At 39.6% G+C, this 14,793-nt stretch overlaps 1 protein-coding gene across 26 annotated transcripts in view; it reads right to left on the bottom strand.

The window, feature by feature from the left end:
• Ptk2 (protein tyrosine kinase 2) overlaps nt 1-14,793 on the bottom strand; it is a 333,580-nt gene that overhangs the window by 27,944 nt on the left and 290,843 nt on the right. For all 26 annotated transcript variants that reach the window (XM_063231008.1, XM_063230987.1, XM_063230989.1 and 23 more), the window contains one exon: nt 13,963-14,094. In XM_063231008.1, coding sequence (XP_063087078.1) covers nt 13,963-14,094 — 132 coding nt within the window. The remainder of the gene's footprint in view (nt 1-13,962; nt 14,095-14,793) is intronic.

Here is a 14,793-nt window from a genome sequence, read left to right as displayed (position 1 = left end):
CTATTAAGTCAGGTTATAAAGTGGTGAAGTACTAGGTTGTTGAAACAGTCATGCTGTGACCTCTATTGTTATATTGTTATGTCCTGTTTTATCTCAATCTCCCCCTTATTGTTTCAAAAAAAAATTATTTAGTCATTTCTTATGTTTGTCTTAATTAAAGAAAAAATTCAAAAAAATTAGGATATATAAATAGTAACTCTTTTCGATTTCCTATTAACTTGTTTTGAAGTCCTGTAGTACTCCCACGATCTTGTTTTGACTGATTAGACTCTGTTCCATTCTATATGATAGTATCAAGTTTGAAGACATAGGCAACTACTTTGAAGACAATAAGATTCACTAAGATACCCATTCTGGTTTGACTATTGTCTTCTTTGGAAGTCCTGTAATGTTTACAATGCCTAAGTTTTATTGGTCTTGTTCTCTACTGTTTTGTCCAACTTTATAATATCTAATGAGATAGACAATTCTTTTTAAGGAAACAAGGGACAACGTTGATAACCATTGTTGATAAACTTGTACTCTGTTCTACACCATGTGCTATGTCTATCCTTGGTATTGACTGACAGCTTTGTTTTGCCATATTTGACTGTATTCTTCCCCCCCTCCCCAAAGAAAGTAATAAGCACTAAGGAGTAATAAAATCCAAGATGTGTAAATTTTGTTGTAAAAAAGAGAGGGAAAAAAAAAAAAAGAAAAAGAGCTCTAACGGATATAACAGCAAGTATGTTTGGGGGTGTTAAATAGCTGACTTTATCAATGTTTTTGGAACATTGAACACAGCTGTTTGCAGTCTCCCTGTTTGAATGTCCACCTTGTGTTCTTTGATACTGTGATTTGAGGAACTATTTTCAAGAAGATAGTGTGTAATCTACTAGCAGGTGATTTCTTACTGTTATGTTTTTTTGTTTTGTTTTGTTTTGTTTTGTTTGTAGTTCTGTATTGCGTGTACTCTTACGCCGCTTTGGTTTGTTTTGTGTTTTTCTCTTTTTCCTCTTAAATAAAAAAAAAAAAAAAAAAAAAAAAAAAAAAAAAAAGAATCCCAATAGAATGAAGCCACCAGGTAAGGCAAGCAGTTAAACAGAATATAAAGAAGGGGATCCAGTGATAGCAAAATGACATGTTAACAAGGACAACTCAGTTATAAGTATCAGTTATAAGTTATCAGTGTGAATGGCCTTAATTTGTCAAATCAAAAGAAACAGATTGGCTGAATGGATCAAGAAACAAGAACTAACAACATACTGCATACAAGAAACACATTTAATTCCAACAGAAAATGACTAAAAGTCAAAGGATGGAAAATAGTACCTCATGCATCAGGAACAGAGAAAAACTAGGGGTAGAAAAAATGTATTTCAAGCAAAGACTGATCAGAACAGACAAAGAAGATCATTACATATTTGTTAAGGGCACAATCCAAGCGGAAGAGATATCATAAATATATATGCACCAAATACTGGCACAATCCAATTATATAAAATAAACACTAATGGATATGAAAAATCGGATAAGCCCTAGTATAATTATAGTGGGGGACTTCAAAATTTCACCGTCACAGACAGATCAACCAGATTAAAAAAAAAAAAAGTAAGCAGGGGATTTAGCTCAGTGGCATAAGTGCCTGCCTGGTGAATGTGTGGTTGTGAGTTCGATCCCCAGTACCACAAAAAAAAAAAAAAAAGTAACTTCAGAGCTAAACTGAACCTCTGAACAAATGGACTTAGTAGAAACCTATACAGTACTGTACCCCACAACACAATATACATTTTTCTCAGCAACACATAGGACTCTCTTCAAAACAGATTACATACCAAATCATAGTACGCTGTCAAGTTATATCATGTACAGGTACAAACTCTGATGAATGTGATTATTATGCACATCTAAAATGTACCAATACAATCTAATTGAAGACAAAGAATTTGGAGAAAAAAGAGCTCAGGACAAAATAACAATAATTCAGATACATGTGCAGAATCTGGAATAAAGAATGTTGGTGCCACCAAGAAGCTGAAACTCTGAGGGAAAAAGTCTTTGGAGGACCATTAGATCTGATAAATTATATAGTTGTTGCCAGCAAAATGGAAGTGCGCTGGTGTGGAGGAAGAATACATTATGAGAGTTTTAAGTATGGTATTGTTGGGCAATTATAATGTAAGAATATATTTACAGAAGAGCAAATTTATAGGTATTTCATGATCAATTAGTGGTCTCTGACCAAGTTTCTGTACTGCTGTTTTCTGAATTCAATTGATTTAGTGTCTAAAGCCCAGTTGCGGACCTCTGATAAGCACTGAGGTAGAGTAAATGTCAACACCTTAAGGTACCCTGGGCTATCAAGCACACTATTAACTATGCTCACTCTATAAGGGCCCTTCCCCTTGTTCCCCATAGTTTTTCTACATTATAAATGTTGTTGTTTTAACAAATCTGTTCAAGACTAGCCTGCCTGTTAATATGACTCAATGCGTGTAACCAATTATGTAATGTTTTGTCATTTGCTTTTTACCTCCCACTTCTAAATTCTATATAAACTAAGCTCTCTGTAAATTCAGCGCTGTTGCCTTTGAGGAATTATTCTGCAACAGTCCACTAACATGAAGATCCAATATTGGTATGAAGATTAAAGGCTGCATTCTTATCTCCCCAGTGCAAAGAGTCTTCCCTGTGGTTTGGTTTGGTTTGGCTTGGGAATTTTCTCCCAATATTTCAAAAGTATAAACATCAGATCAATGTGATGTCCCTGGGGCCAAGGACATGGCTCAGAGGCTCAATGTCTGCCTGGCAAGCGTGAGGTCATGAGTTTGATTCCTGACACATAATTTAAAAGGAAAAAAAAAAAAAAAAGATGTCCTGTACTGGCATGCTCTGTACTTAACCACTGGCATTGTGTGCCATGACTATTAATGGCCACTCTCAATGTGTGACACTGAACTATTAGGCAAACAGGAAGGGATGCCCTGCTCCAACTCTCTGAAAGAACATCAGTCATTTAAAAAAATTACATTAAAACATATAGTAGGTTAACACTCAAACAACTAACCATTTTGTGATAGAAACAAACCCCTTTTTTTTTCTTTTCCTTTTTATCGGTACCAGGGAACGAACTCACAACTGCCTGCTTACAAGGCAGGGGCTTATGCCGCTGAGCTAAATCCCCAGCCCCAAAGAAACCCTTATTTTAAAAATGGAAATAAGGCTGCACGTAGTAGTACACACCTTTAATCCCAACACTTGGAGGCTGAGGCACGAGGATCCCTGAGTTCAAGGTCAGCCTGGGTTACAAAGTGAGTTTAAGGTCAGCCTGAATGGCATAGTGAAACCGTCTTAAAAAAAAAAAAAAAAGAAAGAAAAAAAGAAAGAAAGAAAGAAAAAAAGAGAAAAAAGGCAACAAGCTTCATCAGTGGAAAAAAGTAACACAGAAGTTCACTCCACTCACACCAAGGACCTGTGTGAGAAGAAACGAAACCTGGCTATGTAACCTCCCAGGATACATCACTGGGAGCAGGTAGAGGTGGGCCAGTGGTGCGATGGCACAGTGGTTCGTGCTGGTCCTGAACAGTGACATTCTCACTTAAAGACACATAAAGGAAAATTTTCAGAAGTGTGTTAAGATTACATGTTAAAAAACCCCAGTGTTTATCCCAAGATTAAAAGATCACCAAAAAATGAATTAGTTGCTTTGGGCAATCCAGCTATCATGAGCTTCAGCTATAGTGGTGGGCTTCAACTAGCCAGCCAAATACATATTCTTTAAGGGAAACAATAACAACAACAACAACAAAAACAAAAACAACTACTTATTATTTGCTTATACAGAAGGCACTATATTCATGTATTTGCATCAGTTGTGCTTTTTTTAAAAATGAATGAAACTATTATTTACAATTACCTGTCTAGCTAATATCTATCATCAATGCCGAGGACTGAACACTGAGGTGTTCTACAATGAGTTCTATTAGCAGCGTACCGCACCCCCCCCATAGTCTGTGCAATGCAGTACTAGGAATTGAGCCCAGAGCTTTCACAATGAGTTATACTCTTTTTTTAGTTTTTTGAGACAGTTATCTCACAAAATGACTAAATTGCCCAGGATTGGACTCACAGTGTTTGAGTTATAGGATGTACCACCATATCTGCCTATTAAACCTTTTAATTTTGAGACAGGATCTCATTAGTTGCTCAGACTGGCCTACTAGAATTTATGATCCTCCTGCCTCAGCCTCCTGACTAGCCACCATTACACGTGTGTGCCACTGTATTGGTATATAATATGTAATAATTCCCAAATGTTGTACAGTAATACCTCAATCCATGAATGCTTTTGTTTGCAAACAATTTGGTTGCAAACAAAAGCATTCAGCAAAGTCCTGCTTCTGTCTGTAGACTTCGTGTTGGATGAAACACAACCATAGCTATGTTGCCCACACAAACACAAATGCAGCCATCTTACCTCAGATCATAAAACCAATTACAGCATGTTCATAAACTGAGGCAGTACTATCCTTTTTATTTAATTTTGGTACTGGGGATTGAATTTATGAGCTTGAGCTTGCCAGAATTAGTTGGCGTTTATGCTGCTGAGTCAAACCCCTGGCTTCTTCACTGTCTTTTTTTTTTTGCGGTACCAGGGATCAACCTCACGATCTCATGCTTGCCAGGCAGGCGCTTATGCCACTGAGCTAAATCCCCAGCCCCTTCACCGTCTTTCTTCTAAAAACAGGACTTTAATTTTAAAATAAGAGAAGCCAGTCTATACAAAGTACTCTTTTTATGTTGCTTTTTGAGATGGAGCCTTGGTAGGTAGCCAGATTGGCCTTAAATTTGCAGCAATCATCTTGCCTCACTCAGACTCTTCAGTGTTGGGATTATAAACATGTATACCACACCTGGTTTAGGTAAAGTATTTTTGTACTTCAAGGTGACTGATCTTTCTTTTTCTTTTCGGCACCAGGGATTGAACTCACAACCTTGCATTTGCCAGGCAGGTGCTTATGCTGCTGAGCTAAATCCCCAGCCCCCATTTGATCTTTCTTATACGAAGCCTGCCTGAGTGAAAGATGATGCTATATTAAGATTCCAGAGCAGTACAGGAAAAGAAGCCAAGCAAGAGCAAATTCTTGGTGAGGTGAATCCTCTGTTCCTCACATAGCACATTCTCGATAAAGATGGTGTACTAAAGACAAACAGAACCTTATATTTAAAAGGTTACACAAATGGATCGTGGATACATAAAGAATTTTGAGTGAAATAAATCAGACATACTTAATGTTGCATAATATCTCTTCTATAAGAAACTCAATATATAAATAACCTAAAGAGCAAAATATCAGACACTTGCATAACACACTACTTGGATTAAGACACTGAGCAGGAATGCCAGGTGTGGCAGTGTATGCCTGTACTTCCAGCATTTGGAAGGCTAAGGCAAGGGGATTGCTGTTACTTTGAGGCAAGCCTGTGATACATACAGGTTCAAGGTTAGCCAGGAGTACACAGGGATATCCTGTCTGAAAAAACAAACAGAAAAAAAAAAAAAAACCAAAATAAAAAACAACAACAAAGGTACCGAATAGGCAACCAGTACGCTCTGCACATCCTTCCCTGGTTGGTATCTGCCACAAACTTGCCACGGGAACTACACTTCCCCTCCAGCTCCACAGAGCACTTTTGCTTAGTTGCAAACTACACATAAATGTGTCACAAAACTCTTCCGCATCTGGCAGCTTTTGGAAACCTGAGGTTGATAAGTAAGGTCAGCCTGAGACCATGTGTGGTAACAATTCTTTTATTCTTTCTGTCTTCTGACGAGACTCTGTGGTTTCTATCCCTGGAACACAGCAGGAAAGCTGTGCAGTGCCCTGTCCTCTCACCAGTGGCCTCCTGCCAGGGTTCGCTGAGATGATCTTTCATTAAGACTACTGGGTCTGTTGTGTGAGGAAAAACAGCTCTGCTGTTTCTTTTCTTTCTCAGAACACAAAGTAGGCTTTATATAGACAGGATTTTCTCATTTAAAGTTAAAGTTCTTTTTTTAAAGCACGGAACCATACCAGAAAATTACTGTGCACACAGCACCAATAAGAAGCCAAGTTACTCTATTTTTAGGCAGTGTTCCATAGGAAAGCAAGCCCCATTAACAGATGTAGTTTCTACCCTGGATGGCAGCACTCTGGCAAAGGGGTCAGTTTACAAGGAAGCACTTAAAACAGCTGTATTCTCAGACACAGCTGTCTCAAAAAGGTCAGTCTGAGATGGAGATACAAGATAGAGCACAGTCCAGGACACAGGATCTGCTGTCATGAGGCCACGGGACCTTAGGGAAAAGCCTCAGGCACTCCCCATAGAAATTATTTTGTGTAGGCTGCCGTAATAATGGAGGTAGCCAAGGAGGGATGCCTGACCCACTAAAGGACTAAGTGATAGGAGTGGCGAACAGCAGCAACTCTCCAAAAAGATGTGAGCTTTGAAAATACTTGGCACTTATTACTGACAAAACAAGTTAGTTTTTAAAATAAGACAACTCTTTTCAGCGTGTAGAGCTGAGCTAAGGGGATTAGCAATGTGGACCCTGATGGGCTGGGCCACATGTCTGTGACCAGTTCACAATAAAGAAAGAAGCAGATGGCAGGTGTCTTCAATTACTCATTTTAAAATTCTTCTTCTTTTTTGAGTAATAGGGAGTGAATTCAGAGCCTTTGCACTAAGTTACATTCCCTAGGCCTTTTGTTTCTTGAGACAGAATCTTGCAATGTAGTTCAGGCTGGCCTTGAACTTGTGGCAAACCTCTTGCCGCAGCCTCCTGAGATTACAGGTGAGTGTCATCATGCCCAGCTTTTTGTTTTGTTTTAAACTTCGAGACAACATCTCACTAAATTGCCCAGGCTAGGCTCTGCCTTGTGATCCTCCTGCCATAGTCTCCTGGGTAGCTGAGATTGCATGTATGTACAAATGTATTCAGCTATTTTATATATATATAAAATCTTCAGTCCCTTCAGACATTTTAATAGCACCATACAAAATAATTTTTGGACTCTCAGAATTCATAATAAATAAGTTTGGCTTGTATTTTGTATGCCCTTAAAAATGTCCTTTCTTTAGTAAGTGATTTTTACTGTATTTCATAATTGTATCAATCTATGATGGCTTAGAAACTTGCGATGTCCTAGGAAGCCCCTTGGTTTAAACAGTCATGTTTCATGCACAGACTCAGCATCCTTAGAGAAATGCAGTGCATTCAGCTAGTCTGGGACTTGATGCTTGAACAACAGCAAAACTAATGAAAGTACCTTTATAATAAAATACAAATCCAAAAAAAAAAAAGGAATTCAGTTCCGGAGTAATGCCCACATAGTCATTTTGCAGAGTCTCAAAAGTGAGGAAACTCTCAGTCAGTGGGTCAAATTAGTCTTTGGAAGATGCTGCTGAAGCTGTTCGGGGACTATCCCTGGTAACTCTGTCAGACCCAGGTGGCATATGCTCTAGGATCTTGGAAGAGTCTCATCAGTATAGCCCTGATGACTGCTGTGCAGATGAAAACAGGTGACAGAGCTTAAGCACTCTGAAAATACATCAGGTTATTCCTACAACCTCGATCCTTTACATGTCACCATGTCATCCTCATCCCACTCTCTTAAATACTGACTGCACTTGAGAGAGGATCTGCTGAAGGTCAGGAGGTGCTAGGACCCAAATCTCAGCTGGGGCTCTTAGAGGGAACCCTACCGTGTAGAATTCCATAACCTTCCACACCCAGATCAAGTCGTTTCTGGCACATGGGAGTTTGCACACCTCACTCATAAGCCACAGTAACAAGCCCTTCACAGCCACATGACCACAGTGGCCTGAGTGACAGTGGGTGGTGTATCAATATGTGCAATGACCCTTGGCTGGGAAAGTACTCAGTGCTCATCTGTCTGAGAGTGGGACTATACCATATCCTGCTTCAGGTGTGGGCAGGGGGCTGGGGTAAGCCTGTAGCTGTGGGGAACCACCCAGATGACTCTCTTTGAAAAGAACTACCTCCATTTTGGATAAACTTACCTTATCTCTATGTACTGACATGTACAGAGCTGGTTAGGCTATTCTTTGTCCCTTCATTTTTTTTTTTTTTTTTTCTTTCGGGCAACCTGTTGTCTTTGAACCTTCATTTGATTTTAAGCAATGTAAATTGTGCTAGTTGAGGAGCTGATGTGTAATCTCTGAAATAAGGTGACAGGTCAGTGGTACCCTGCCCAATGACTCTCCAAATATGTGGCTTAGGCAGGCGGGATAGAGCTGTGTGTCATGCTGCTGGCTGGGACTGAGTCTCGAGAAAGAGGCTATGACTTCCCAGGGCAAAAAGAATTGTACATCAGAACTGAAGCACTGACCTCAAATTATTAGACATTGCCTCAGTTGTGTTATGCAGATTACCCTCTACGCATTTCTTGCCCACTGCATATTGCAGAGGTGATGTCAGACCTCCTACCTAGCCCAGCTCATGGTAGTCATGGCAGTCACGTAGTTCCTGCCACTCTCACTGTCATTTATCTCTGAGCCACTCCCCTCATGGAGAATTAATAAAACCTGGGTTGGGCTCTGGGTGTGGCCTGTTTCCCAGTGAATCACCATCTTTGGCTGGACTTAAGACCCCTTGGCTTCCTATAACTGTATGTATGTCTTAGTGCCTTTATTTCGCCCTGCCTTGCACCAGGCACTGGAAGTGGTAAATTGGAACGAACTCACTAGAATTCCAGTAACTTCTTGGAATTACAAACATAAACTTTCCTGGACTGCGACGAGGACGGGAAAGGGTTCTCTATAGTAACAACCTACGGGCACAGAGACACCAGTGATTCAGAGACTGACAAGGAATGAAGAAAGCAAGAAAGGCTGGTGTGTTTTCTGGAAGCTGTTACATGTCATCCAAGGCAGCTTGTTTCTATTTGTTTTCCAGTATTGAATAAGCAGAATTAACTGTTCTCCCATATAATACAACAGAAGTGCATCTCAGCATTGGGAAACAGATTGGTAGGTGAGACAGGGCATCAGGATGAGCAAACAGAAGGAAAAGAGATTAAGTCTGGCAGCAAAAGCATGAGTGGAAGGAGGCAGATGAAGTTGGGAGCTGTACTCTACCAAAAGGGTAGGCAAGGTGGGCCAGTTTAGGGGAGTTGACTTCTAGCCTCAACAGGAAGAAAGAATTCAGAAGTGGGATTGGAGATCAACTTGAAAGAATTAAAGGTATATTCAAAAGAAAGAAAAAGAAAGAAAGAAAGAAAGAAAGAAAGAAAGAAAGAAAGAGAGAGCAAAGTCCTTGCAATCACTGGATTTTAATTCAGAGGATAAGATTACATTACATTTTATAAATACAGCTGCACCTGTGACATGAGACATAGCTCAGAGATGTATTTTGGAGAATATTTTCTTCCTTACTCACTTCTTCCCTCCCTTCCTTGTGTTGGTGAAAGAACCCAGGGCTTGGCATGCTAGATTAGCTCTCCATGACTGCATTATACTCCCAGCTCTCATTTCAATTTAAAAATTTTCTAATTTACCAGTTTCCCACTTCCAAAATCCTCCTTCCATCGCGTTCATTCCCTCAGTAGTTAGGACCACCTACCTACGTCTCATGCTAGAAATGTCCCAGTTCTTTGAAAACTTTTTAGCTCTCATTCCAAAATGTCTCAACTCCAACTTACCATATGAACCGCATGGGTGCCCAGTCATGCTCCCATCTCCATCAGAGCATCTTTATAATAAACATAGGTAACTGTTACTAGATTCTTTTTCTCTCTCCAGTACTGGAGGTTGAACCTATGATCTTTGCACTGAGCTGCATCCTCAGCCTGGGCTACAACTTTTGACCTTCTTGCCTCAGTCTCCCAAGGTGCTGTGATTACAAGTGTGGGTCATTGTGTCTGCCTAGTTGACTAACATTCTTCAAACACCAAGTGGCTACTACTATCTTGCCTGAAGATTTTATGGTTTCCCAGTATGTTTAAAACCAAACCTGAATCTCCATTCAGGTAGTGCCATCCCAGCCTCTGGCTGCCTCTCTCAACTTGAGTGGTGCAATCTTGGCCTCTGGTCACAGTAGTTCAATTCCCTGGGTGCCTTCTCCTGCTGTTTCCTTTGGGCTGGAATGCATTCTGGTCTCCAGATTTTTCTCAGCCACCTATTCTCCTTCGCTGCCCACTATTTTTCTTGCAGCAGCAATGACTGGTGACTTGTTTTCTGGTTTATTTTTCCTTTTCTCATCACCAAAAGGATAGCTTTCGGGGCAGGGGTGGGAACTGCACCTGTCATATTTATCCTTATTCATAAAGATCTTCTAGATATCTGTGAAAGGCTGGCAATGGAGCCTCAAAAGGAAGTTGTAGGCCAGGGGAGATGTAAGATTGGTTTCAGACAGGAACACACAGCGGAGAAGAGATGCTAAAGGGTCAGGATCAGAAATAAAATTTAGTGATGGTAAATGGGAAAGTAGGTACAGAAAAAACAGAACTTTACTTTCTAAATAAGGTGAGGAGGTGTCAGAAAAATGACATGAAAATACAGCAGACGAGGTAAGTTTGGTGGGGAGCTTCATGAATCAGGTTGTGGACCTGCTGATGTCATTTCCTGATAAAATGTCCAACTGAGGGCTGAGAGTGTCTAGGAAGCAAATGCTTACAGCAGAGACAAGGATAGGGTTATTCAGAGAATCTTATAAAATAAGCATAGATTTGATCTCAGCACAGTACCAGGAATCGTGCCTTTGGGGTGTGTGGTCCAACATTACAGGTGAATTTCTCACAGATGCTGAAGGCTACTTGGAGAGCTGGGTATATTCTACATAAAGCATGGTTACATGAGATCATATATTCATTAGAACCCTACAGATCTGTGCAATTCAGTACGTGTAAATAATCTCAAAGGAAAGAAATTAAAGCCTCTCAGGACCTGATTGGTTGATGGAATACAGGTACATCTTAAGTGTCCTCTTCCCCATATACTGGGACTGAACCTAGGGTATAAGAAGTTACATCCCTCAGCTCTTTCGTATTGTGGGGGAGTACCAGAATTAAATTCAGGACCTCACACTTGTCAGGCAGGTGCTGAACCACTGAGCTAAATCCCTGGTCCTTCTTATTTAATTTTCAGGTAGGGTCTCCCTAAATTGCCAGGGCTGGCCTTAATTTGAGATCTTCCTACTTAGTTTCCAGAGTAGATACCATTACAGGCACATGTGGCTATCTTCAGCTTCATCTTGAGCTTCAGCTTTTGTTTAGAATACCTAAACTCCCTCAGGAGACTGGGTGAGCATGGGATCCCAGGAACAAGATCTACTCTGGTCACATCTGTGATCTTATGGCCCCAGGTTATTACTCATGCTCTTCTCTCTGCCTGGAATGCAGTTCCTGAGGTTGTTTGCCCTGTAAATTTTAGATTCTCCTATAAGCCTTTGTTCCTGTATTGTCTGTACTCTGTGGCCTTCCCAGCAACCCCAAGCATACCAGACCTTTCTGCTGCTCTAGCTGCAAGTACTTTGTCAGCAACATTGCTAATACTGCAGTGGCACTGGGGAACAATTAGAGCAAAATTTTGTTCCACAGTAATCATACAAAATGCCTTATGACTGAGATGTAGTAGTTCTAGTTTGGAGAGTTTATATTATCTAGTTTTAAAAATATAAATAGAAGCTGTCTGGGAAAAGGGACCAAGTGGACAAAAGGCTTAAGACATGGGGCTCACTCAGCAGGCTGAGGCAGGATTATTGTGAGTTTGAGGCCAGCCTGAACTACATAGTGAGATCCTGTTTTTTTTTGTTTTTTTTTTTTTTAAAAGTCAGGCATGGTGGCATGCCTAATCCGTAATCCCAGTACTCTGGAGGCTGAGGCAAGAGGATCACTGCAAGTTTGAGGCCAGCCTAGGATACTTAGTGAGTTCAAGGCCAGCTTGGACTACAAATCAAGACCCTGTATCAAAACACAAAAAGATGTAGGGCTAAGGGAATGACTGGTTTATTCTTAGAATAGATTCAAACTCCATATGGATTCATCCAATAGCAGTGAATATTAACTATATTTTACAATTTCAAAATCTGTCAAAATTTAACTAATTTAGAATTTTGAAAAGTAGAGCATGAAATCTTCTTTGTCACTAATAAGGCCCTTCACACTTCATCCAATCTCAAGGCAAATTCATGCAAGAAACCCACTAGGCACTGAGATGGGCATGGTTAAACCATCTGTTGCATAATGCAGCAGAGGCTGCAATGGCTAAACACAGACCCTTTGGTTAGATGCCTGCTTCTGAATTCTGGATCTGTCACTTAATAGCAGGGTAATAATTATGTAATGGCACTACAAGTCACTAAGACGATCTTATGTTAACTTTCTAGAAATTAAAAAACAAAAACAAACACACACTGAATTCTAAGACACATACGGACCTCAAGGATTTGGACACAGGATTTTGGACCTGTTGCTTCCTCACAGGGCAGCTGTGATGATCAAATGATTTTATACGTGAACAATATGAAGCAAATATCAGGTATACATGAGTTAACATTGCCACTCTTGCTTACTGTCCTAGTCTTTATTGTTCAACTGTGGAGAAGATGCTTAAGTGAGAGGCTCATGTGGTAGAGACCTAAATGTGGTACATGTACAACTCTAAGGCCTAAATGTAAAAGCTGGTAAGAAAGAACATCTTCCAGTGTGATATATTCCAAGTTTGCACATGTACACGAAGGAGCAGGCATGCTGAGGCTAGCCCCAATACCTCTGAGTGCAATTTAGTGTACTAGCGATCTCCTACAGGTTAAAATGTATTCCACCAGCTTTGAATGTGGAGGCTGATTTTAATTTTAAGTTAGTTTAAGACATGAAAGCCACATACAAAGGCAAAAGATAAAAATCACACACTGCTGAATTCTACAGAATATAGTTTGAAACCAATGTCATGTAAACTGACTACCTCTTCATTTAAATCTTCTTATGACCGTAACAGTTTATGCAAGTTAGAATACGGACTGGATCCTGTTCTCGTTGGTATTTCTTCCCTAATACAAAGTTGGCATCAGTCATTGCTCAGCATCATAGCATTAAGAACCAGACTTTAACTCCTCTAGTAAAGTTAATATGATTTCGTGAAAAGAACATGAATTTTGGTTCTCTTCAATCATGTTTTTTGTGGGAAGTACATTCTTGCAGGTGTAATTTTTTTTTTTGGTGCAGGTATTGAACTCATGACCACACACTTGCAAGGCAGGCGCTTATACTGCTGAGCTAAATCCCCAGTCCATTTTTGTTTTTTTTTAAGACAGGGTTTGATTATGTAGACAGGCTTTTCTCCAATTTGTGATCTTCCTGTTTCTATGTTCTGGGATTGCATGCATAAGCCACCATGTCTGGTTTCCAGGCCCCAGTTTTGAGACTGAGGGCATAGAAATACTTGGCGTAGGTCCAAAACAACCTTTGTTTCCAGAAACACAAAGAAATTTCTATACTTAACTATTTTCTCTCTGTCCCAAGGGACTTCTAAGGGCGGATACATACATACTTAAAAGAAGACATTTCCCACTCCTAAATCCAGATACATAGGGTAGTGAGGTGTCTGTATTTTTCAAAGCTGCTGTAGGCAAATGCTGGGAAGGCAAACCCTGGACTCACAGCAGTTTTGTCTGAGGCCCTGTTTTAGAGAGACATAATGTTTTACATGCACACTGACACTTATGGGACTACATTTTGTGTAAACATTGTGGTAATGAAAAATCACAAAAGTGCTCTGAGCCATAATGTACTATAAAATCATGGAAACTGACCCCTAAAAAATAATCAAGAAAAACAAATATCATGCTACTTCAAGTTTTAGGAATCAGAAGTGAAATGAATTCCTGCTTGGGAAAATAAAAAAAATTTACAATCATATGTAATGCAGTGGACTCCAAAAAAGTTTTAAAAAATGGTAAATGCTGCTCTACAACACGATTACCAGAAATCTCTCCTCTTTTTCTAGCCAGCGCTGATCTTCTTCCATTTCCTGTTGCTGTCTGATCAGCCGCTCTTCCATGAGGTGGGTTGGTAACACCTGCCCAATCCCACGTAGGTCTAGGGCTGCTGAGTCCTGGAAGGAGAAGTGGAAACAGCATGCTCAGTCTTAAGAAGTTTGTTAATATGTTGCTACTTTGTATTGAGTGTTTTTCAAAACAATTAAACCAAACAGCAAGAGTTCTAGAAAAAGGCTTTTATTACTCCAGTTGAAATTTAGTGTAACAGTTCACTTATAGAGAAGTCTGTTCTAAAGAAATTACGCAAAGAATGCACTATTACTTTAAAACCCAAATCAAGTAGGAAATAATGTAATACCAGTTTAAATATCACAAACACCTTATGCCGTATTAGACATTAAACATTTTTACTCCAAGAAAGAAAACAAGAAAAACAGACAACTACAGATGCACTTTAGTTTAAATAAGTAACTTTTAACACAGGAAAGTGGGTCTTGGTTTCACCAGGAAAATTTAGTAAAAATTAAGAAGGCCCATAGAAATAAAGGCTTTGTCTACCAGTTTGTTTCTTGACCAAGTATATATGCTATTTAAGGTCTGTTTTTTAAATGAATGGACTATGATTGTAGCATTTTTTTCTCGTTAGGTATTTTTTCTAGTAAAAAAAAAAAAAAACAATTCACAAAACCAGAAATATATGAATAGATGAGGTATCTGGTTTTAGAATTAAGTCACTAAAATTAAGTAGCCTTGGACTTAGAAATAAAAGGTGCCTTAAGCAGCACTTTGTAAGATTATGAGCTAAAGCCCAAGAA

The sequence above is a fragment of the Cavia porcellus genome, unplaced genomic scaffold (assembly GCF_034190915.1).
Source record: "Cavia porcellus strain 051 isolate PalLab524CR breed Dunkin Hartley unplaced genomic scaffold, mCavPor4.1 scaffold_19, whole genome shotgun sequence".
Taxonomy (NCBI): domain Eukaryota; kingdom Metazoa; phylum Chordata; class Mammalia; order Rodentia; family Caviidae; genus Cavia; species Cavia porcellus.
This window is presented reverse-complemented; position numbering and strand designations above follow the sequence as displayed.